This window comes from Pogoniulus pusillus, chromosome 13 (assembly GCF_015220805.1).
Source record: "Pogoniulus pusillus isolate bPogPus1 chromosome 13, bPogPus1.pri, whole genome shotgun sequence".
NCBI classification, from domain to species: domain Eukaryota; kingdom Metazoa; phylum Chordata; class Aves; order Piciformes; family Lybiidae; genus Pogoniulus; species Pogoniulus pusillus.
Genome location: NC_087276.1, coordinates 4671102 through 4693528, shown reverse-complemented (window position 1 = coordinate 4693528; position 22427 = coordinate 4671102). Strand labels below are relative to the sequence as shown.

General features: G+C 45.3%; 2 protein-coding genes across 2 annotated transcripts in view; one reads left to right on the top strand and one right to left on the bottom strand.

The window, feature by feature from the left end:
* Positions 1-12010, bottom strand: part of COL4A3 (collagen type IV alpha 3 chain) — a 101626-nt gene extending 89616 nt beyond the window's left edge. The window contains exon 1 of the mRNA XM_064152805.1: positions 11607-12010. Within this exon, the coding sequence (XP_064008875.1) occupies positions 11607-11702 (96 nt within the window). The 5' untranslated portion in view covers positions 11703-12010. The remainder of the gene's footprint in view (positions 1-11606) is intronic.
* COL4A4 (collagen type IV alpha 4 chain) overlaps positions 11767-22427 on the top strand; it is a 93348-nt gene continuing 82687 nt past the window's right edge. Inside the window, exons 1-4 of the mRNA XM_064152804.1 lie at positions 11767-12009; positions 15524-15734; positions 18670-18709; positions 20885-20962. Of these exons, the coding sequence (XP_064008874.1) occupies positions 15679-15734; positions 18670-18709; positions 20885-20962 (174 nt within the window). The 5' untranslated portion in view covers positions 11767-12009; positions 15524-15678. The remainder of the gene's footprint in view (positions 12010-15523; positions 15735-18669; positions 18710-20884; positions 20963-22427) is intronic.

Genomic DNA, 22427 nt, shown 5'->3' with positions numbered 1-22427 from the left:
AAGTGTAGAACTCTGCACTTGGCCTTGTTCAGTCTCATCCCATTGGCCTCTGCCCATCCATCCAGCCTGTCAGGGTCCCTCTGCAGGGCTCTCCTACTTTCCAACAGCTCCACATCTGCTCCTAGCTTGGTGTCATCTGCAAACTTACTGATGCTGGACTAAATCCCCTGCTCCAGATCATCAATAAAGACATTGAATAGGACTGGGCCCAGCAGTTCATGTTAATACAGTGTTTAAAGTCACAAAGGGCCTGTTTCTCTGCTGGCCTCTACATATTTTCTATACATCTCATAGAAGTGCAGTAAGTGGGAAGTTTTGTTTTAACATCTATTTGCCTTGCAGACCTGTGTTTGCATAGGTAGGCTTCACAAAGGTGTGAAGTGCTGCATCTTCTGAAGGACACTAGGTAAAGCTTCCAGCTTTGGTTTTGAACATAGTGAACTATTAGAGAGGTGTCAGAGGAGAGCCACAAAGATGATCAAATGGCTGGAGCATTTCTCCTATGAAGACAGACAGAGAGTGGAGGTTGTTTAGCATGGAGACGGCTCTAGGGAGACCACAGAGCAGCCTTACAGCATTTGAAGGGGCCCTACAGAATAGCTGGAAAGAGATTTGTTAGACAGGTATGTAGTAACAGGACACAGGGTAATGGCCTCAAACTGGAAGAAGCCCGATTTAGCTTAGACATTAGGAAGAAATTCTTCCCAGGAGTAGTGAGGCACTGGAACAGATTGTCCAGAGAAGCTGTGGAAGCCCCAACCCTGGAAGCATTCAAAGGCAGGTTAGATGGGGCTTTGAGCAACCTTCTCTAGCAGGGGGTGTCCCTGCCCATAGCAAGGGGGGTGGAACTAGGTGATCTGAGCTGGCAGTGTGCGCATGCAGCCCAGACAGCCAACCGTGTCCCAGGCTGAAGCAAGAGCAGTGTGGCCAGCAGGGCAAGGGAGATGACTCTCCCTCTTTGCTCTGCTCTCATCAGACCCCACCTGGAGTCCTGTGTGCAGTTCTGGAGCCCCCAACACAAGAAGGATGTGGAACTGTTGGAGCCAGTCCGGAGGAGTGCCACAAAGATTCTCAGAGGGCTGCAGCAGCTCTGCTATGAGGACAGGCTACAAGAGTTGGGGCACTGCAGCCTGCAGAAGAGAAAGCATCGAGGAGGCCTTCCAGTATCTGAAGGGGACCTACAGGAAGGCTGGGGAGGGACTATTGACAAGGTCTTGTAATGCCAGGATGAGGGGGAATGGGTTTAAACTGGCAGAGGGGAGAATCAAACTAGATTTTAGGAAGAAGTTTTTTACAGAGAGGGTGGTGAGGCACTGGCACAGGTTGCCCAGGGAGGCTGTGGCTGCCCTCTCCCTGGAGGTGTTCAGGACTAGGCTGGATAAGGCCTGGAGTGACCTGTTCTAGTGGGAGGTGTCCCTGCCTATGGCAGGGGGGTTGGAACTGGATGATCTTTCAGGTCCCTTCCAACCTAAACCATTCTATGATTCTATGTTGTTTCCTAACCTGCACTAGCAAAGGACCTTGGAGCAGTGCTGTACAGAAATCCTCACTGTGGAACAGGCTATGTAAGGCAAACCTTTTTCCCCAGTCTGATCCAGAGTATCCCCCTCTACTGGGATACTGAGCTGGACTACAAGGGTCAGTAATTCTATCTAGCCACAGTTAGTAGATACGTGACCTTGACAGCATCGTCCTCATATTGCACAACCATAAATCACCATGCAGCTTGCATTGAAGAATGAGTCCCCTCACTCCAAAACATAGCTATCAAAACAAAATACCAGTCCCTCAATCTGCATACTAAAAGTTTTTCATGCATTCTAAGCATCAAACATGAATTCATTGAAATTATCAAAGACCACGAAGAACTTTGTGTTTTTTTTAGCAGCTGCTGGCCCAGCACAACAAAACCAAATTATTAAGCCTTCAGTAAGTATAGACAACATAGAGTAGAAATAGGAGATGATGAGATGAAGGAAAGCATGTCAGTTCCCCAACCCTGACAACATTGTGTAGTCTCTTGTGAACTGGAAGGCAGCCAGACATTCCTACCTTAGAAAACTCAGAAAACAGTGATGTGTGCTATCAGAATTCACAGCATTCTGCCTACCATTTGAGCACCTAGAAGCTGGCAGCACATCAGCAACTTTAACTGAGAAGCAATTGGTCAATAATAGGGAGATGGGATCTGAAAGGACAACCTGGCAAAAAACTGTTAGGTTACAGCTGTCGAACAAGCTCCACTAAACACTTTTCATGGGAATAACCACTGGATTGCTATTCCTCCTTGCTGACACAGGACCTGTATTACTGCTTATGTGCTGCTTCCAGTGTGAGGTGCAGAAGAAAAGGTCTGAGCATCCACAATCACAGGAAAAGCCTTCACAACAGTCAAGAGAAGCAGAACTTTGTGTTGAACAATTTGTGATTACATGTGAACACACAATACATCTACCTGAACTGGATTAGAATTGTCATACTTTCTACTCCTAAACTGACAGGAGTTCTTTTGGAAGGGATTTACCTCTTTAAGTAATATAAAGTTATATCTATAAAGATATATCTGTATCTACAAACCAACTATGGCAACAGAACAAGGGGACAGAGTCTCAAGTTGTGCCAGGAGAAGTCTAGGCTGGATGTTAGGAGGAAGTTGTTGGCAGAGAGAGTGATTGGCATTGGAATGGGCTGCCCAGGGAGGTGGTGGAGTTGCTGGATGAGGCACTTACTGCCATGGTCTTGTTGACTGGATAGGGTTGGGGGATAGGTTGGACTGGATGATCTTGGAGGTCTCTTCCAACCTGGTTGATTCTGTGATTCAATTCTATCAATCAACAGTAGATCTGTACCCATTTAATTGAGATGTTTTTATTTAACAGCCAAGCTGTGATCATTTGCCTTAAGATCCTATACCAGGCTTGAAAATTACTTCTATGATGACACATAAGCATTAAGAAAAGAGGTTTCACAGTCTGACATATTATTGATCTTGGAGGTCTCTTCCAACCTGGTTGATTCTATGAGGCACTTAGTGCCATGATCTAGTTGACTGGACAGGGCTGGGTGCTAGGTTGGACTGGATGAACTTGGAGGTCTTTTCCAACCTGGTTGATTCTATGACTGAAGAAGTAGCTGCAAGTGAACATTTAAACAAGTTTCTGTTACATCAATGAAGCATGTTTGTAAAACTTCCCCTCTTCAGAGACTGAAACCACTTTGAAAGCCTTCTCTTAGTTTTTAAAGCAAAACTCTGTTTAGGGAGATCCTTACATAATGAATAAATGATACAATCATTCAGTACTGTTAGCCAAAAGCCTTCATTAAACTAGTAATTTCTATCATGACTGCAAAACCCAGCAACACAAACCTTAAGTAAGATGGAAACAAATTTTCACAGAGCTTTTGGTATCTCTTGCTCATGTTTAAATAGAATAAATTATGTGCTTGGGGAAAAAATGCTTATAAAGTTAAACAACCTAACATCAACACCCAAATTCAGACCTGTAAAACACCCTGCCATTTATATATATATATATATATATATATATATATATATATTTATTGTCTAGCATAGCTTTTTTTTTGCTGTCTGTATGGAAGTTACCAGAAACTGCCTTAGCAGAGCTGTTCATAGAATCAAGCAGGTTGGAAGAGACCTCCAAGCTCATCCAGTCCAACCTAGCACTCAGCCCTATCCAGTCAAATAGACCATGGCACTAAATGCCTCATTCAGTCTTTTCTTGAACACATCCAGGGACGAGGACTCCACCACCTCCCTGGGCTGCCCATTCCAACACCAATCACTCTCTCTGTGAAGAACTTCCTCCTAACTGTTGATACTGGTTTTAGGAAAGCCCAGCATTCTGCCATCTTTTTCCTACTCCCACATGCAGCTTCCAGGTGCCAACCATGTCCATGTCCAAGCAGATACACTGCAGCTAATCATATGGAACATCTCCCTGCTCTCCATCTCACTGATAGTGAAGAATTAGGGAGTCTGAGAACAGCAGGGCTTAGCAATCTTCACTGGGCCTGCATGTTAGGATAAAACAGGTAAAAATATCTAATGTGGGTAAAAAACCAACCTAACACCTGGAGATTTCACAAGCTCAGGTGGCTTGTGAGCTCTGCAGTGATGACCACTAAGGTCTGTGTTGTAGAAGCTGCCTACTTTTCACAAGCTCAGGTGGCTTGTGAGCTCTGCAGTGATGACCACTAAGGTCTGTGTTGTAGAAGCTGCCCAGTTTTCACAAGCTCAGGTGGCTTGTGAGCTCTGCAGGGATGACCACTAAGGTCTGTGTTGTAGAAGCTGCCCAGTTTTCACAAGCTCAGGTGGCTTGTGAGCTCTGCAGGGATGACCACTAAGGTCTGTGTTGTAGAAGCTGCCCAGTTTTCACAAGCTCAGGTGGCTTGTGAGCTCTGCAGGGATGACCACTAAGGTCTGTGTTGTAGAAGCTGCCCAGTTTTCACAAGCTCAGGTGGCTTGTGAGCTCTGCAGGGATGACCACTAAGGTCTGTGTTGTAGAAGCTGCCCAGTTTTCACAAGCTCAAATGGCTTGTGAGCTCTGCAGGGATGACCACTAAGGTCTGTGTTGTAGAAGCTGCCCAGTTTTCACAAGCTCAAATGGCTTGTGAGCTCTGCAGTGATGACCACTAAGGTCTGTGTTGTAGAAGCTGCCTAGTTTTCACAAGCTCAAATGGCTTGTGAGCTCTGCAGTGATGACCACTAAGGTCTGTGTTGTAGAAGCTGCCTAGTTTTCACAAGCTCAAATGGCTTGTGAGCTCTGCAGTGATGACCACTATGGTCTGTGTTGTAGAAGCTGCCTACTTTTCACAAGCTCAAATGGCTTGTGAGCTCTGCAGTGATGACCACTAAGGTCTGTGCTGTAGAAGCTGCCTGATATTACTCTGTATTCTATGCACATGAAGCTGGCACCTTGTGTGCAACTTTGAAAAAGTAAGCTGAGACTCTCAATTATATCTCTACTTTTGTTTTTGCCTTTTTTTTGGCGGGGGGGAAGTGGAGGGGGATGCTGGGGAAGTGAATTTGTTTTGGTTCCTAAAGAAAAGAAACATAATTACTCCTCCTTTAAATACAGGGAACAATTATTTGATTTCTTCTGTGAAACCACTTATGTTTACAATGACCAAAATCTTACTCTACAAATAATCATAGAATCAACCAGGTTGAAAGAGACCTCCAAGACCATCCAGTCCAACCTCTCACCCAGCCCATTCCAGTCAACCAGACCATGGCACTAAGTGCCTCAGCCAGGTTTTGCTTCAACACCTCCAGGGACAGCGACTCTACCACCTCCCTGGGCAGCCCATTCCAATGCCAACCACTCTCTGCCAAGAACTTTCCCCAAACATCCAGCCTAGACCTCCCCTGGCACAACTTGAGACTGTGTCCCCTTGTTCTGTTGCTTCATCTCACTAGAGATGAAGTCACTGTGATGATGACTATCAGAAAGTGGAACAAACTGTTCATCCTATTTTCAGAGAGGTTTAATCTCCAGAGGCAGACACATAAAGCCTCTTTGGGTTTCTTCTCTTGGCCTTGAACAGGACACAGGGACAAAATAAATACTCCTCCTTTCCACAAGGAAAAACAGATGAAGCAATTCAGGACACAGGGTTTTTTTGTGTAGCAGTCTCTACAGGGTATTTAATAAGCTTATTCATCTGTGCTGTTCCTTCCTAACAGAAGGTCATCTTAAAAGAGCAAAAAGAGCAATCTAATAACAAGGCACACACACATCATTTAACTAGGGAATTTTTGCTTACCTACCATGATATGGTTTGTATTATATCCCACAATTTCTGCTTCTCCCCAGCTGTTGAGTGTGGGAATGGTATTCGCTAGAATTGTCTCCTCAGGTCTGTGTATTTGTATATTTGTAAACTTCTGTTAAGTGATGCAAACAGCAATGAAAGCAACACTAGCTTGCTCAGAGAAAGCTCACTGCACATGCTTTGTTTGGGGTTTCCTTTTTTGAATGGCTCTGTGATTGCACAGATCAAAAGGGGAGAAAAAAAAAGAAAGTTACTTTTTCTTGCAGCTTGCTCCAAAATAATCTGGGGAAAAATGCAGCATAAAATCCCAGTTAGAAAGCCTTCACTGAACCAGGCCAGATGAAAACCTGTCAACTTGGGAGACTTTTACTCTGTCACAAAACCATGATTAAAAAAAAAAAGACAATGGAAACAGAACTGAAAATTCACTAGTTATGGCAAATTTTCAGTATGTCCACAAGAGACTGGGGCTGGAAACAGTTAAGAAATAGAAAGATTTTTTGTATTTCACCTTCCTTCCATGCCAGCATACTGAGCTTCTAGTATTACTTTGTTAAGCAGCAGGGTGAGAATGTGACAGTCAAACAGATGACCGGACATCCCACACTAGCTGCACTTCATAGCAAAGGATTTTATTTCAAGACATGATAGGATACATCAACTCCAGTTATTGCAGAAGGGACTGCCAGCACAGACCTCAAAATAAAATGCTCTTAAGAGTTGTATGAAACACAAAGGAATGAAGAAAAGACCAGTGCTTGTCTGCCTCTTTTAGTCATAGAATCAACCAGGTCGGAAGAGACCTCCAAGATCAGCCAGTCCAACCTAGCACCCAGTCCTAGCCAGTCAACTAGACCATGGCACTAAGTGCCTCATCCATTCTTCTCTTCACCACCTCCCTGGGCAGCCCATTCCAATGCCAATCCCTCTCTGCCAACAACTTCCTCCTAACATTCAGCCTAGACCTCCCCTGGCACAACTTGAGACTCTGTCCCCTTGTTCTGTTGCTGCTTGCCTGGCAGAAGAGACCAACCCCACCTGGCTACAGCCTCCCTTCAGGTCATTTTAATCCAGCGAGGAAAATAACTTGAACTACAGAGTTGTGTTTCAGTGTGTATTTACCCTGCAGGTCTGTTAGGGAAAGGCTGTAAATCACATGCTACCAGCTCAGTTTTCACAGGAGGTTCATCTTCTTTCAGTTTTATGGTGCAGCAAACAAGTCCCTGGAACATTTCCTGGCCATCAGAGCAAGCCCCATGGGGTATAACACAACACAAATTTCATGGAATCATGGAATGGTTTAGGTTGGATGGGACCTCAGAGATCATCCAGCTCCAACCCCCTGCCATAGGCTGGGACACCTCCCACTAGAACAGGTCACTCAAGCCCTCAATTTGGATGTGCAAACATGAGGGCAACTCTGCCACTTCAAGCTCACTCTTTACCTAGCAGAAACCATCTAGCTCTGCAGTGCTCTGACACAGGCCTCTTTCTCTGTGGAGATGACGGATGAATGACACCTAATCAGAAAGGCAATAAGGGACCAGAGCAGTCCAATACAAATTGGGCACAATTATCAAAGTGACACCCCCACTGGCTCCAGAGCAGGGATCACACTAACCTCACTGAAGAAAGCACTGCACAAAGAACTTGTTTTCCTAATGCAATCAGTGAACTCTTCTGCACCTTCAGGTGCACATCTTCCCTTCTCAGCTGCCTTGTACCACACAGAACCTGGGCACCTCCAAGGCCTTGCACAGAAGGAAAGATCTCACTGTCACCCTTTGTCCATGCAGTGTTTTGATTCACAGTTAAACACAGTGATTCACCCTGCATCCTATTCCTAGCAGCCTTGGAGATGCCCACAGCTGAGCTACCAGAACACTTGTTTTTTAACTCCCAGAGCCATATATTAAGACCTATTTGTGACAGCAATATAATTTGCATACAATTAGGAAAAAGAACATTGGATGAAGACAAGACTTGTTTATAAATATTGGCACCTGCATTCTAACATTCATTAAACAATGAAATTGGGAAATAAGAGCACTTGCATCTAGTCACAGACAATAAGCCTAGAGAGAAAAGGGATGCAAAAGAGGTCACAGGCTCACAGGATGCTAGGGGTCAGAAGGGACCCAAGGAGATCATAGAGTCCAACCCCCCTGCCAGAGCAGGACAATGCTATCTAACACAGATCACAGAGGAACACAGCCAGATAGGCCTTGAAAGGCACCGCAGAAGGAGACTCCACAACCTCTCTGGAGAGCCTGTGCCAGTAGTTTGTGACCCTTACAGTCAAGAAGTTCCCCCTTGTGTTGAGGCAGAACCTCCTGTGCTGCAACTTACACCCATTGCTCTTTGTCCTATTCCAGGGAGCAGTGAGCAGAGCCTGTCCCCCCTCTCCTGGCAGCCCTCAGATACTTACAAACATTTATCAAACCCCTCTAAGTCTTCTTCTCTCCAGACTAAACAGCCCCAGGTCCCTCAGCCTCTCCTCATCAGCCATGCCCTCCAGTCCCCTCATCATCCTCATAGCCCTCCGCTGCACTTTCTCCAGCAGATCCCTGTCCCTCTTCAACTGGGGAGCCCAAAACTGAACACAGGATTCAGGATGAGGTCTCACCAGGGCAGAGAAGAGGTCATCTCAAGCCTTGCAGTCAGAGTGTTATCTCACCTCATCTGCCAGCACCACACGAACAAATACAGAGTACTGAACGAGACAAACACAGACTAGAGACCCTGTGAGCTAATAAAATAGTGCACTTGCACTACAAAAAGTGGTAGTAACATGAGGTGCCACTCTCTTACAATCAAGTAACCTTACTCAGGTAGGAAACCTCTTTAAACTTGTTTTGAGCACATGCTAACATACAATCATACAAACACCAATGCCACTAATAACCAGTATCGATTCCATACTAATGGACCTGGCCTGGGTAATTTTCTTACTAGTGGTACATCTTAGAGAATCTTTTCAGAGCAGTGTTTTGCTTCAAAACATACAAAAAGTACACTGACAGTATCAAAAGTCAGGACACACTCAGGAGAGCTAACTGGGATGCACATGTACAACAAGACAGCATCAGCTCCAGGTACTGTTGGAGAAAAAATACAGAAACAATAAGCAAGCAAATATTTTTTTAAATAGAAATAGGGAATGAGAAAGATTTCATTGCCTGAGGAAACATCCTGACCATTTTTGTTATTCTGCTGAAGTATTTCAACAGTGGGAACATGCAAAGAACCATAACAGCATTTGAAGGACTACATCAAGCAAGCTGAAAAGCCTTTGACATGGGAAGATGGTACTTGTGCTGAGTTTTCAGAAGAGGTGATTAGAGCATGCCAGTGGCCAAGAATGCAGATAATAATACTCCCTAGCAGGTGCCAGAAAGTTCAGCCTCCTCGGGGCAGGGAAGTCTGGGCTCTGTGGACCAAAATCTGCTGTATAAACAGCAGCAGGCACAAACTGACCATTTCCTATCTTATCTTAGGGAATAAAGGACTTATTTGGGTATGAAGAGACATACACTTAAAACTTTTTCTATGATGAAAGAGAGCTTAATTTACACATATAGCAAAGATATTGCTTGCTGTTCAAAAGTCAGCTTGTTTTCATATCAAAATGCAGCATACTTTAAAAATACAAACAATGCCTTTGTTTGGTTGGTTTTTTTTTGCAGCCAGGGTACAATGATTTATTCACCAATCATCTTATGTCATTTAACATTACCTGCTAATATTTAATTAGGAGTTTAGATTGCATTAGAAAATTTGGTTATTTCACAGGATCACAGGATGTTAGGGGATGGAAGGGACCCAAAGAGATCATCCAGTCCAACCCCCCTGCCAGAGCAGGACAATACCATCCAACACAGATCACAGAAGAACACATCCAGATAGGCCTTGAAAGTCTCCATAAAAGAATAGAATGCTGAAGAAAACAGCATTTTAAAGAACTGAAATGATGACACTGGAATCTTTAAGTGATCTATCTGTTGCAAATCCAGTTTAATTTCAGTGCACATTTGAGACTCACTGAATTTTCAGAGCACTACTGAATCGCTGCGCGCTGAGTTCAAACTTGGCTTAAACAGCAAGATTCCTGCCAAAGACACTTCTTGCCATGCCCAGTCCTGTCCTTAAAACCAAAGTGGGAAGGAGGGTCCATTCTAGACCACTGCTATCTCAGAACTTCATGATCTACCTTACGCAGAAAGGCTACTCATGAACTAGGCTACAGGAGTCTGCAAGGCTCTAGGATCCTACAGAAGTGGCTAAGAAGTGCTGGAGTGCTTTACTGTGCCAAACATGGGGTCTCACTCATTGACACACCTCCTTCTCTCTTTCTCTGTAGGCAAAATCGAAACAGGATGCCAGGATCAACGCAGCCAGGACAGAGGCTCAGAAGAGCTGTATGTATGTACTGGGAGGGAGGAGCTCCTGGTGCACAGCCTGCCCTTGTTAGCAGCCACTCAGGAGCACGTATCATGATGTCCATCTCCATGGAGAAGCAAGATCAAAGGATGGGAGGTACTAGCAGATTAGGAGTGGAATAAAGAACACGAAGATGGGTAGAAAAGAGGTGGCTCTTCAGTTTATTTGCATTCTAGATCTGCCTTTAGAGTAAGGATCAGCTCCAGGCAGAGCCTGAAACCACTCTGCAGAACATGTGCACTTCTACCTAAGAACCAAGAGGTATTTTAACTCCATCACAACTAAAACAATTAGATCTTTGTTAAATGACTAAGCTTGTCGGCAAGTTAAAGTGCCATGAAAGAAAACGTGTTTGGCAACGTGCTTATACTGTTTACTGACACCTTACCCAGAAGGGGGGAGTGAAAGAGGTGCACCATTTTAGATTAAATACTTACTCTTTGTTTCAGACAATCACAGCAGAATGTGGCTCCATTTCAGCAACAAAGATCAGATTTGTTTCCTTATAAAGCTGAACTGCAAAAGGTCTTGTTAGGTAGTAATGGATTTTCATGTACTAGTTGCAGCTTTACTCACAAGTGTGAAGAGAAATGCTTATTATTAAGGGAGAAACAGAGCTTTAACGTACTGAAACTGGCTGCTCCCTGTGATGCCTACAAGAAATCAAGTGTTGAGAGACACACTGACACTACCACCCTCACAGCCGACTGCTCCTCTCCTTGTTGGGAATATAGAGCCCAAGTGTCGTAATCAGAGAGCAAGAGAGGGACGGCAAAGACGAGGTGATGCACACTCCATCACTACACCTGAAACACAGACTTGGAGGTGAGTTTGTAGCGAGGGCAGCACAGACGAGGAGTGCTGCTCTAAAGTGTTCGCCTCAGAGACCACCCGAACCCAGCACCAGTCCAATCCTTACTGCCCACACCAGCCACCTCCCGCGGAGAGAAGCGCAGCCGCCGGCCAGGCCTCCAAGCCGCTGTCGGGGCTAAGACTCCATCCCATGCGGGATGTTTCCTTTTCGCACCCGAGGCGGGCGGCGAGGATGAGCCCCGTGCGGGACTCTCCTCACCTTGCCGCCTTCTCTCCCGGCAGCGCCGCGAGGTAACGGTACCGCAGAGCTGAGCCGGACAGACCTCACCGTGCCCAGCCGCCATCGAAGTGACGCAAATACCCTAAATTCGCCGCTCCTTTCTCAGAACCTGCCAACGCCGAAAGGCAGCGAGATTGGTTAGAGACGGACGAGGGGAATGAGCCCCACTCGGTCCCAAACAAGGCTGCGGGACGCCGCACGGCCGTCCCCCGCCTCAGCCCCTCCACCCCGCGCTCCTGTCAGTCACGCTGGGACCCTCCATCCGCAGCTCACTCACCTCCGCTGCTGTGGCGCGGCCCGGCCAGAGTAGGGCGAGCAGCAGCAGCAGCGGCAGCAGCGGCACTGGACGGCCAGGGCAGCCCCCACTGGCCATCTCCGTGCTGGGCGCTGGCTGCGCGGCGTCCCGCGGAGCTGGGCTTAGGCCGCTTGGACTCTGCCCCCAGCTTTTGGCCTGGGGGCTGCCGCTTCGCACCCGCCTCGGCGCTGCCGGCGCCCTGGGGTGGGGACGTGGGCGGGGCCGCGGGGCCGCTCAGGCCACCCTTCTGCGCTCGCCTCTCATCTCTGCGTCTCCTGCCGGGGATCTCGCCGGAAGGCGCCGTCCGTCCGTCCGTCCTCAGCGAGCATGGAGTGAAGGGGAGCTGAGGTGAGGGAGCAGGGGACTTTCCCGCTTGGGAGCTGAGGTGAGCGCCGCGGAGGGGCAGCCTCGGACGGCGGCACCTGCGCTCCTGACGAGTTCCTGCGCCCGTCCCGCCCGCACTCGGTGCCTGCCCCCGTCACGGGACGGTTGGAGGTGCTCCGGGGAACGGGACCCGGAGCTCCGGGAGGGCGCCGGTGTCAGACGCTGGCCAGAGCCCCGGGGTGGCGCGCGGGACCGGAGACCCGCCCGGGCACCGCCACGGCCTGCGCCCGCCCGCAGTGCCCCGGGGCAGAGACGGGATCGGTTAGCCGGGACAGGAGCGAGATGGGAGGCGGCGGCGCAGAGTGCGCCGGAGAGGCAGTACCGGGGCAGGCTGGCGACAGCTCTCGCCCCGCTCAGCGCCGGCCGTCCAGGCGCTGCCGCAGGCGCTCCGGAGTCAGGGCTTTCCTTTCGGCAGCTCTATCTTGGAGTGTTGCTTAACGGGACAGCGGAGACCGCGACGCCCCAGAAGGGACAAAGCGCTGCCCGCGGCAGAAACGACGAGAAGCGTTTCTCGCCTGGCTTTCCACATAGCTCAGTACGGTAGAAACGCTTTGTGAATGGAAGTGTGACTTGTGAAGTGTTGCTGATATGCAAAGTTCATCACATTTATGTTACTGACAAAGGTACTGCGTGTTAGAGGTCTTCTGAAGTGGCACAAACAGCAGGTGTGTCGGCCAGGCCGGCCACAGTGATCTTGCACTGTCTGCAGTGGTCTTAAATCCTGCATGACAGGTGTCCGTAAGCGATACAGAAACAACGAGAATGCAGAACGACATCATCTATGTGTATAAATCTGTTGAGAACTAGTCACAAGATTTAAGTCTAAAGCCTTTCGTGAGCATAAAGCTAACCACAGAGCTCTGTAAAACAGCTTTTCTTACGGGCATGAGAGTAGAGCAGGTTGTGGCTGTTAACTCCCTCTGAAATCCACTGTGAAAGCTTGAAGTGAGGCTGCTTCTCCCGAAGGTTTGGTGCTAGCAGCAAGAGCACACCTCTGCAAGAGGAGAGGCTGAGGGAGCTGGGGGTGTGCAGCCTGGAGAAGAGGAGGCTCAGAGGTGATCTTATTGCTGTCTACAACTACCTGAAGGGAGGTTGTAGCCAGGTGGGGGGTGGCCTCTTCTCCCAGGCAACCAGCAATAGAACAAGGGGACACAGTCTCAAGTTGTGCCGGAGTAGGTCTAGGCTGGATGTTAGGAGGAAGTTCTGCACAGAGAGAGTGATTGGCATTGGAATGGGCTGCCCAGGGAGGTGGTGGAGGCACCATCCCTGGAGGTGTTGAAGCAAAGCCTGGCTGAGGCACTTAGTGCCATGGTCTGGTTGACTGGATAGGGCTGGGTGCTAGGTTGGACTGGATGAGCTTGGAGGTCTCTTCCAACCTGATTGATTCTATGATTCTATGATATCACTTTGGCCCTGAAGGAATACGGAGAGAGGGGAAGATCCCATTAGATCTTGTACATCATCACAGATAATATCACTTTGGCCCTGAAGGAGTACGGAGAGAGGGGAAGATCCCATTAGATCTTGTACATCATCACAGATGATATCACTTTGGCCCTGAAGGAGTACGGAGAGAGGGGAAGATCCCATTTTTCAGGCTAGATTGATGGTGACTGTGTAAGGGAAATATCCTGAGATAAGCTGATGTATTTTATGTGTCAGGTTTGTAAGCCTGTTGACATTTTTTGCACTATAAAATACTTTAATAAGGACAAAAAGGGGGGCCACAATTGTTTGTAGGCCGATAGGTACCTATAAATTCTAAGTACCCAAGTCCACCACTGCAATTTAACGCTGGAAGAACTGGTATTAGGGGGTAGCAGAGTTTCATTTACACTAAAGTGAAAACAAGGAGGTTCCTGAGACAAGGTCAGAGCAAGTGAGATAGCAGTGGAAGAGAAGTCCTCAGGAGTGGTGCAAGTTTAGCTGCAGATGACTCGCTGTGAAAAGCAGGTAGTACTGAAGAGGACAGCTCTTGTATGCTAGGCCAGAGAAATGGTGGGAAAAGAAGCAGAAGGCTGGCAAACCACTGTTAGGAGAGAGAAATGAATATGAGCAGAGCACCTACTGAATTAAATACTGATGTATTAAAAAGGTACTGAGTCAGGGTTAAGTGATGAAAACCCTGTGTGGAAGATTGAAAGCAAGAAGACAGCAAAGTCAAAGCATAGGTGGGAAAGTTCTAGCAAAGGCCAGACAGCAGAAAGACAGGGCATTAAAAATGAAGTCCTCTTCCAGCCCAGTGCCACCTGTTTCCCTGACCCAGAGCAACTGAGCAGAATGGCCCAGCTGGGTGGTAATTGTGTGTGATCTAGTTACGGACTAAGAGCTGCAACAGACTAAAGTTTGGCTTGTTTCACAGTAATTGATAGTTAACAATTGTACCTTTGGTTTTGTTTTCTCAGTTCTCTCTGGTCAAACAGCACAACAGTATTTTCTCTTTTTACAGATCAGGAGTATTTTTGCAGGGGGCTTTATGGCTGTAGGAATTTAACGTGAAGTGCAAAGTTTCTAACAACACTGTAAACTAAAAATAGGGCTTAAGGAGAAGGATGCCAAGTGTGGAATATATCCATGATGAATGAGGCAGAAATGCTATGGGAAAGAGCATTTTGTACTTAAAATACTATCTTAATCATAGACATGAGAAAAGCACAGCAAATTTGAGTACAACTGAGTACAAAATTGAGTAATGTTTATTTGACAACTTTTGAATCCTTGACTTTGAGGCTTCATTGATTGGGTTATAGATGATGTTGGTTTCTTAGTATGTATGGAGACTACAGTTAGGGTTGCTGTGTGTCTGCCTACAGCTCTGGCTCATGTCCTGTGGTCTCTTATTTTATCTGAGTCCCCAAGAACAACATTGTTTAGCTTCTCAGTCCTTATCTAGAAACTAACCACCTGGGTTATATTACAGTGCCCTATCTGGCCTTTGAGAATTTTGTGACCTGAGGTTTGAGAATGCTTGTTCAAAATCGATTCCTTTAGGAATAAAATGACTAAGGTGTTTAATAAAATGACTAAGGTGTTTAATAAAATGACTGAGCTGTTTAAGGCCAGGCTGGATGAGGCTCTGGCCAGCTTGATCTGGAGTAGGGTGTCCCTGCCCATGGCAGGGGGGTTGGAACTAGGTGATCCTTGTGGTCCCTTCCAACCCTTACTGATGCTATGACTCTGTGACTACCATAGTCATAGAATCCAATTTAGGCTTGAGGTGAGGAGAAAGTTCTTCACTGAGAGAGTCATTGGACACTGGAATGGGCTGCCCAGGGAGGTGGTGGAGTCGCCGTCCCTGGAGCTGTTCAAGGCAGGACTGGATGTGGCACTTGGTGCCATGGTCTAGCCTTGAGCTCTGTGGTAAAAAAAAGGGTTGGACTTGCTGATCTATGAGGTCTCTTTCAGCCTTGGTGATACTGTGAGACTCTGATCTCTTCATGCATATAGAGCTTCTTTTGATCATCTGCTAATTACTCCTGTTTGTACATCAGATGTGTATATTTTATTATGAACAGGTTGAGAAGGCAAAACGACAGCAGTATGAGACAATGTTCATAGACCATCCATGAACAGGAAGAAAGAGAAGACCTGCTGGCTAACCCAAACCAAAAATATTAAATAAATAAAAGAAAGAAAAAAGTGCTGCATGTACAGATCCTGAGCAGCGTGAATGGCGTTAACAAAGGATTCATTTGAATGGATTAAGTGGCTTATCACAGCTGCCTGGTGAGTTTCACAGATCACTACATTTTTTTAGTTAGAGACACTCAGATATATATTCCTAGCTATCAATTTCACAGTAATAAACCAGCAGTTAAATCATTTGTACCCTGTCCTATATCTGACAAGCCTACAATTTGTTGGATTTGATTTGGATTGCTAGTCTGTAATTTATTTTACTGTTTAAAATTACAGGTACTTAACTGTTTAATATGGAAGAGGAACTGTAATTGTGTGTGGGTTTTAAAGGGAAAGATATTCGCTAGGACTAGGGGGATTGGAGCAAAGCTGGAGATGAGTAGGTTCAGACTGGATGTGAGGAGGAAGTTCTTCCCCATGAGAGTGGTGAGAGGCTGGAATGGGCTGCCCAGGCAGGTGGTTGAGGCCCCATCCCTGGAGGTGTTTAAGGCCAGGCTGGATGAGGCTCTGGCCAGCCTGCTCTAGGGTAGGGTGTCCCTGCCCATGGCAGGGGGGGTTGGAACTAGATGATCCTTGTGGTCTCTTCAAACCCTGACTGATTCTGTGATTCTGATTCTATATTCCTAGTGGTAAACATATTTGGAGGGAAAATAAAAAGAAAGCCGTCCCTGGAGCTGTTCAAGGCAGGATTGGACGTGGCACTTGGTGCCATGGTCTAGCCTTGAGCTCTGTGGTAAAGGGTTGGACTTGATGATCTGTGAGGTCTCTTCCAACCTTGGTGATACTGTGATACTGTGAAAGTAATGACCATCTCAAAGCTGAATGCCTGTCCCAGGATAATTTTGCAGATGATGAATAATTACTGAAAGGCATGAAGAAAACTTTTAGAGACTGATGGAAATGCCTGCTAGAAGCTGTGTCAGGACTTCTTTGTAGACAGATGTGAAATTAGAATGATGATAGCCTGGAATTGTTTGACTGGTGAAGGGAGATCAGTGAGTCCATCTCTAGGGGGAAAAAAATCCTTTCTTCTAGGAATACCAGTGTAGTTTTACCTCTTCATAAAACTGCTTGCACCAGTCTTTTCAGGAATGGGCCATCCAAAATATGTAGAAGCTCTTCCTGATAGTGAGGGAATCTCTGAAAACTGATTGATGTCCCAGCAAATGTATCAGCCTCCATGATAGGGACTCTTCTGTTGTGCTAATGTGCCTGATTCAATATCTTTTTCAAGTTTATTTGGTCTGTGCAAACCCAGACTGTTTGTTATTTAGATGTTCCCCAACATAGCAGCCTGCTAACCCAGATATCCCTTCAAGGCTTCTTGCCTTTTTCCTGTGTGGCCTGTGAATGACTTGCCTCTAGCAGTTGTGTGCTGAAATGAGTTTGCAGGCAGTATCTGTCTGGCTTCAGGAGGCCCTGGATTTTGAAATGACAAAGAACAGTGGCAAACAGATGACAGGGAAGAGAGGACACTGCAGAGGTGTGCATCAAGAACAGCATCATCAGGTTTCCATTACAGCTGTGCAAGGGTCTAAAATGTGAAATTGATCAGTATGTGTCAGTGCATATCCAGGTTAATCTGCAGATGAATTAATCTATGATTAATTAATAATCAGGGAGATAAATCATGAGTTTGCTGGCACATTTCTTAGTGCTCCAAAGAACTGACCATATGAATAACAAAGGAAAAGAAAAAAGGAAGTTGACCTTCATAGGACTTTAGGATGTTTAATAAATGCCTAAATATTTGTGGGGTTGGGGTAATTTTGATACAGGCTTCGCTGCAGCCGGGAGAATAATAGACACTAGTTACAGAATCATAGAATAGGATCATAGGATCAACCAGATTGGAAGAGACCTCCAAGATCAGCCAGTCCAACCTAGCACCCAGCCCTAGCCAGTCAACTACACCATGGCACAAGCTTTTCTTGAACACCTCCAGGGATGGTGACTCCACCACCTCCCTGAGCAGCCCATTCCAATGCCAATCACTCTCTCTGACAACAACTTCCTCCTAACAGCCAGCCTAGACCTCCCCTGCCACAACTTCAGACTGTGTCACCTTCTTCTGTTGCTGGTTGTCTGGGAGGAGAGACCAACCCCACCTGGCTACAGCCTCCCTTCAGGTAGTTGTAGACAGCAGTGAGGTCATCCCTGAGCCTCCTGTTCTGCAGGCTGCACACCCCCAGCTCCCTCAGCCTCTTCTCATAGGATTTGTGTTCCAGGCCCCTCACCAGCTTTGTTGCCCTTCTCTGCACACGTTGGGTTGGAAGTAACCTTTAAAAGTCATCTAATCCAACCACCCCTGCTGTAAGCAGGGACACGCCCAATTAGACCAGGTTGCTCAGAGCCCTGTAAATGACTGTGTTTAATTTATCACTTCATATAATGAGCATTATTCTAATTGATAATAATAATGTTGCTATCAATAATAATTTTTTTTATTGTAGTGTTGCAGAAATTTGGAGCTACCTTTTTTAATCCTTTTTTTTTTAATGTAGAAATAATGAAAGACATGATCTCAGGTTTGTAATCCATCACTAGCCCTGGCCTTTCCTAGTAGCTGCTCTGGAATTGTGTGGCTGTTGAGTGCTACTTTGCTCCCTGCTTCCTGACACTCTCTGAGCAAAATCAAACAGCAGCAGCTAAGTCATTTTGGAGCAGATCACCTCCACCTCTGCACAGTCTTCACCCTATGATGTCCATGGAAGGGCAGAAGTCTGCTTAGAATGGTTCCTCTGTGGACATTCCTAATTGTGGGATTTGAAACAGGTTACAAGGAGGAAGTTACAGGAATTTTTACCTGGTTTTATCCATGTCTCTTTGTGCTCAGCCTCACAAATACAAAATGACAAATACATGGCACATGCCAACCAGGTTGTGATGGTGCATACCCCTTAGAAATAGAATTACTCCAAATAGGATTTACTTGTGTGTATACAGTTAGAGGCTACATTTTTGTGCATGTTGGATCTTGGAAATTTAGTTTTAATTTAGCTTTCTCCTTCTTTTCCATCAGGTGGCTGATGGTTGTTTTATCAGGCAAAGAAGCTGATGGGGTAAGTGACAAGGAGCAATGGGTGTAAGTTGCAGCAAAAGAGGTTCTGCCTCAACACAAGGGGGAACTTCTTGACTGTAAGGGTCACAGAGCACTGGCACAGGCTCCCCAGAGAGGCTGTGGAGTCTCCTTCTCTGGAGACTTTCAAGGCCTGTCTGGATGTGCTCCTGTGTGATCTGTGTTAGATAGTATTGTCCTGCTCTGGCAGGGCGGGTTGGACTGGATGATCAGTTTGGGTCCCTTCCAACCCCTAACATCCTGTAAGCCTATAACAGTGGTATTTCCTTTTGGCAGGTTAAGGACAGGATGGTATGGTTCAAACAAGTGATACTTACAAACACCTAAATCACCTGCAGTTCTATACAAACCCAGTGATGTTTCTTTTTGTTCCTGTTGCTCAGCTTAACTACTAGCAGTTTCCTCTTTTGGATTCTTCTAGATTTTACCTTTGGCATCTTGAAGTCCTATTGTAGAGCTGCACATAAAAACACACTCTCTTGCACTTATCCTTTCAGTGGCTCTGCATTACAGCATACATCAGACTAGCTTCCAAGCCCTTGATATCTTCATCAACCCTCTCTGTACATTCCCATCTCTCCAAAGCCAAAGTTTCACATATCATACAGTGTCAATATCTGCTTTAGCTTCCTCTCTGTACTGTCCTCTGTGTTGCCATTATGTTTCCATCACCCTCACCAAAACTTCAAGTCTGTCCTCTTTGTTTCTTTCAAATATTTGGGTTTTTGTTTTGGTTTTTCATTTCCTTCAAAGTCATCCCTTTTTACTTGTTGAAAACTGAAATATGTTTAAAACCAAATGTGTTGATTTGGAACAAAGAGTTACAGCTTAGGTGTTAGTGGAAACTTGCATTCCACTGACATTTCTGCAGAGACAAGTTTTTTATAACTAGGTGAGGGGTGAGTGTGGAGTAGGTTGGTAATTCCGTGGGAAACCCGGTGTGCCAAAGAGAAACAGCCTGAGAGAGACCATCACACCCTCTTGTTCTGAACTTTGGGAGTATCAGATGCTCCAAAAATATTGTAGCTAGAAAGAACAGATTTTTCCTCCTTATCTACTGTTTGGCAGTGGTTTCTCCTTGAAAAAATGAAGTATGAACCTATTGTGTTCTGTTGGTTGTTAAAGCCAGCGACAAAAGAATGTCGAAGCTGACAAAAACGAAACCCACACATTTTCCTGCATCACTTTTTACTTGTTTGCCTTAATTATTCTTAAATCCTTCAAGTTCTTGTCATCTTTTTCATAAAAACTATGATCATTTACACAATTTTGCTGGGAAAAAAAAGGTCACCAACCATATAAGTGGGTTTATATAGTACAGTATGCATATACTATGTGTAATTGGTGCAAGCTTAATATTACACTTGGGGAAAAAGATCCACAAAATCATGTTCACTTACCACACAAGCAGTCTACTGGATTTGCATTGTGGTGTGGTTTAGTTTCTCTTCAGATATGTTTTTTAGTTTATTGCAATTAAATGAAACAAAGTTGTCACTTCTTTGCTATTAAGAGGACAGAAAACTTCCATGCAAGAACTAAGTGCATTAATGACAGGCAACGCATAACTACATCCTGCATATACTTCTGTCATCTAATAGACAATGAAGTGCAAGGTTTTATCACCAAGTGGGCTTGTTGCTGTTCATCCTGTTTTGCCTTTTTAAGTGTAGTTTAAAAATGTCCTAGCCTAGTGTGGTGAGTTGCAAATGTCACATGATTAGAAATTAGATTCTGATACTAGTTGCAGCTATTTCCTTAGTTGTATTCAGCTGTAATGTTTAGCAACACTTAACTTGCAGGTAATGTGCTGCAACTGTAACAGGCTTTTGCTTACTGCTTCTGCTTTACCAACACGTTTCTGCTGACAAGAGGTCCAAGCAGGCTTTTAAATGTAGTATTATTGATGAGTGCATTCTATTAAGCAAGTATGTTGAATGGTTTATGTGTGCCAAGCTGAAGAGCCACACAACATTCTGATGCTTCCCGTTACGGCAAATTGCATCATCGGAAGGAATTTGCCTTGTGAGTATGCAAAAGTAGCCAAATCTCTTGACTTAAAATATATCTAATTGGCTGATATTGTCAACTAGGTATATCTGATGAAGTGATTGCTGTCTGCTGTGTAATGATTAATCCATACACTTTCATTCTCCAGGGAGGATATGCATACCTTGAGCCATGTGGGGGACAGGACTGTTCAGTTTGTCGGTGCTTTCCAGAAAAAGGATCAAGAGTAAGTGATGGTTACAACTGAGGATCATTGCTGTTGTAAATACTGTTCATTTCATGCACATAACTGTTCTTTAGAATCAATTTGATAGGTACAAATCAGTTAATCAATAGGCAGACATAAATTAGTCTGACTATAGCAAACTAGCATAATTCTCTCACTGGTAAGAAGTACAACTCACCAAAGGGAGTTAAAACTGTAAACAAGTTTGCACGTGGATTGGCTTTGTAACAATTGTGATGCCTTTTTGTGTTAAGGATTCTTTGAGCTACACAAAGGTCATGTTAGGTTTAGAAATCTGTGCTTGATTTCTACCAGCTTAATGCACTACCCATAAAAAAAACACCACCCTGAATTGTCTTTCCTTTGTGGTTATAATAAAATGTTGAATCAGGCCAAAGGATCTTCATATTAAAAGTGGAAATTGTTAATTGCATGTTGATTTTTTCAACAGCTCAAGTAAAGGGGACCTCCAAAAAAGCTGGGGAAGGACTTCTTAGACTGTCAGGGAGTGCCAGGAGTGGGGGGAATGGAGCAAAGCTGGAGGTGGGGAGCTTCAGCCTGGCTGTGAGGAGGAAGTTGTTGAGCATGAGAGCGGTGAGAGGCTGGAATGGGTTGCCCAGGGAGGTGGTTGAGGCCTCGTCCCTGGAGGTGTTTAAGGCCAGGGTGGATGAGTCTGTGGCCAGCCTTATCTCAGGTAGGGCGTCCCTGCCCATGGCAGGGGGGTTGGAACTAGATAGTCCTTGTGGTTCCTTCCAACCCTGACTGATTCTATGATTCTATTAGTACATGCATGCTGATGGATAAAATCTCTCCACTGTAATAAGAGTTTTTATTTCATGCAGTTATTTCTACTAATCAATATGCAAGAAGCAAAAGTACTCAGCAGACCTTACCTTACATATGACATAACTAAACACTGAAGGGCAAACACTTTCTACACTAATGTACAGTGATGAATTATTTTCTATAGGATTAATCTCTTTTTTTCCCCATTTTACAATCCCCTTGATTTCTAAACTTTGCTGCCTTCTGCCTTTACACTCTGACACACTAACTTGGCTTTCCCAGCTTCAGTGGAGACAACCCCTTACAAAATAAAAGAACTGTTTACCTTATTGTTAGCTTTCTAGAATGCAAAACATCTGCTTTATCTGCTTTTGTTGTCTGAATTCTGCTCCTGGGCTGAGTGCTCAGAGTTTTGTGTCGTCCTCGATCCTTTCCTTAAAGTGCAAGAAACAAATGATCAGTGAAAGCCTCTGGCATTATACAGTATGCAAGTCTAACACTTCAGTTTATGAAATAATCTTTCTCTTTAGAGAAGCTGAGATAGAGGCAACAGTGTACATTTGGTTGCCTAGCACTGTTTTTTGCCTTTTTCATTAATTAGCACAAGCTAGCTGTCAATATTAAAAATTAACTGCCCTCTCAGCAAACATTTGCTGGAAGCACAAAAAGGCTGTAGAAA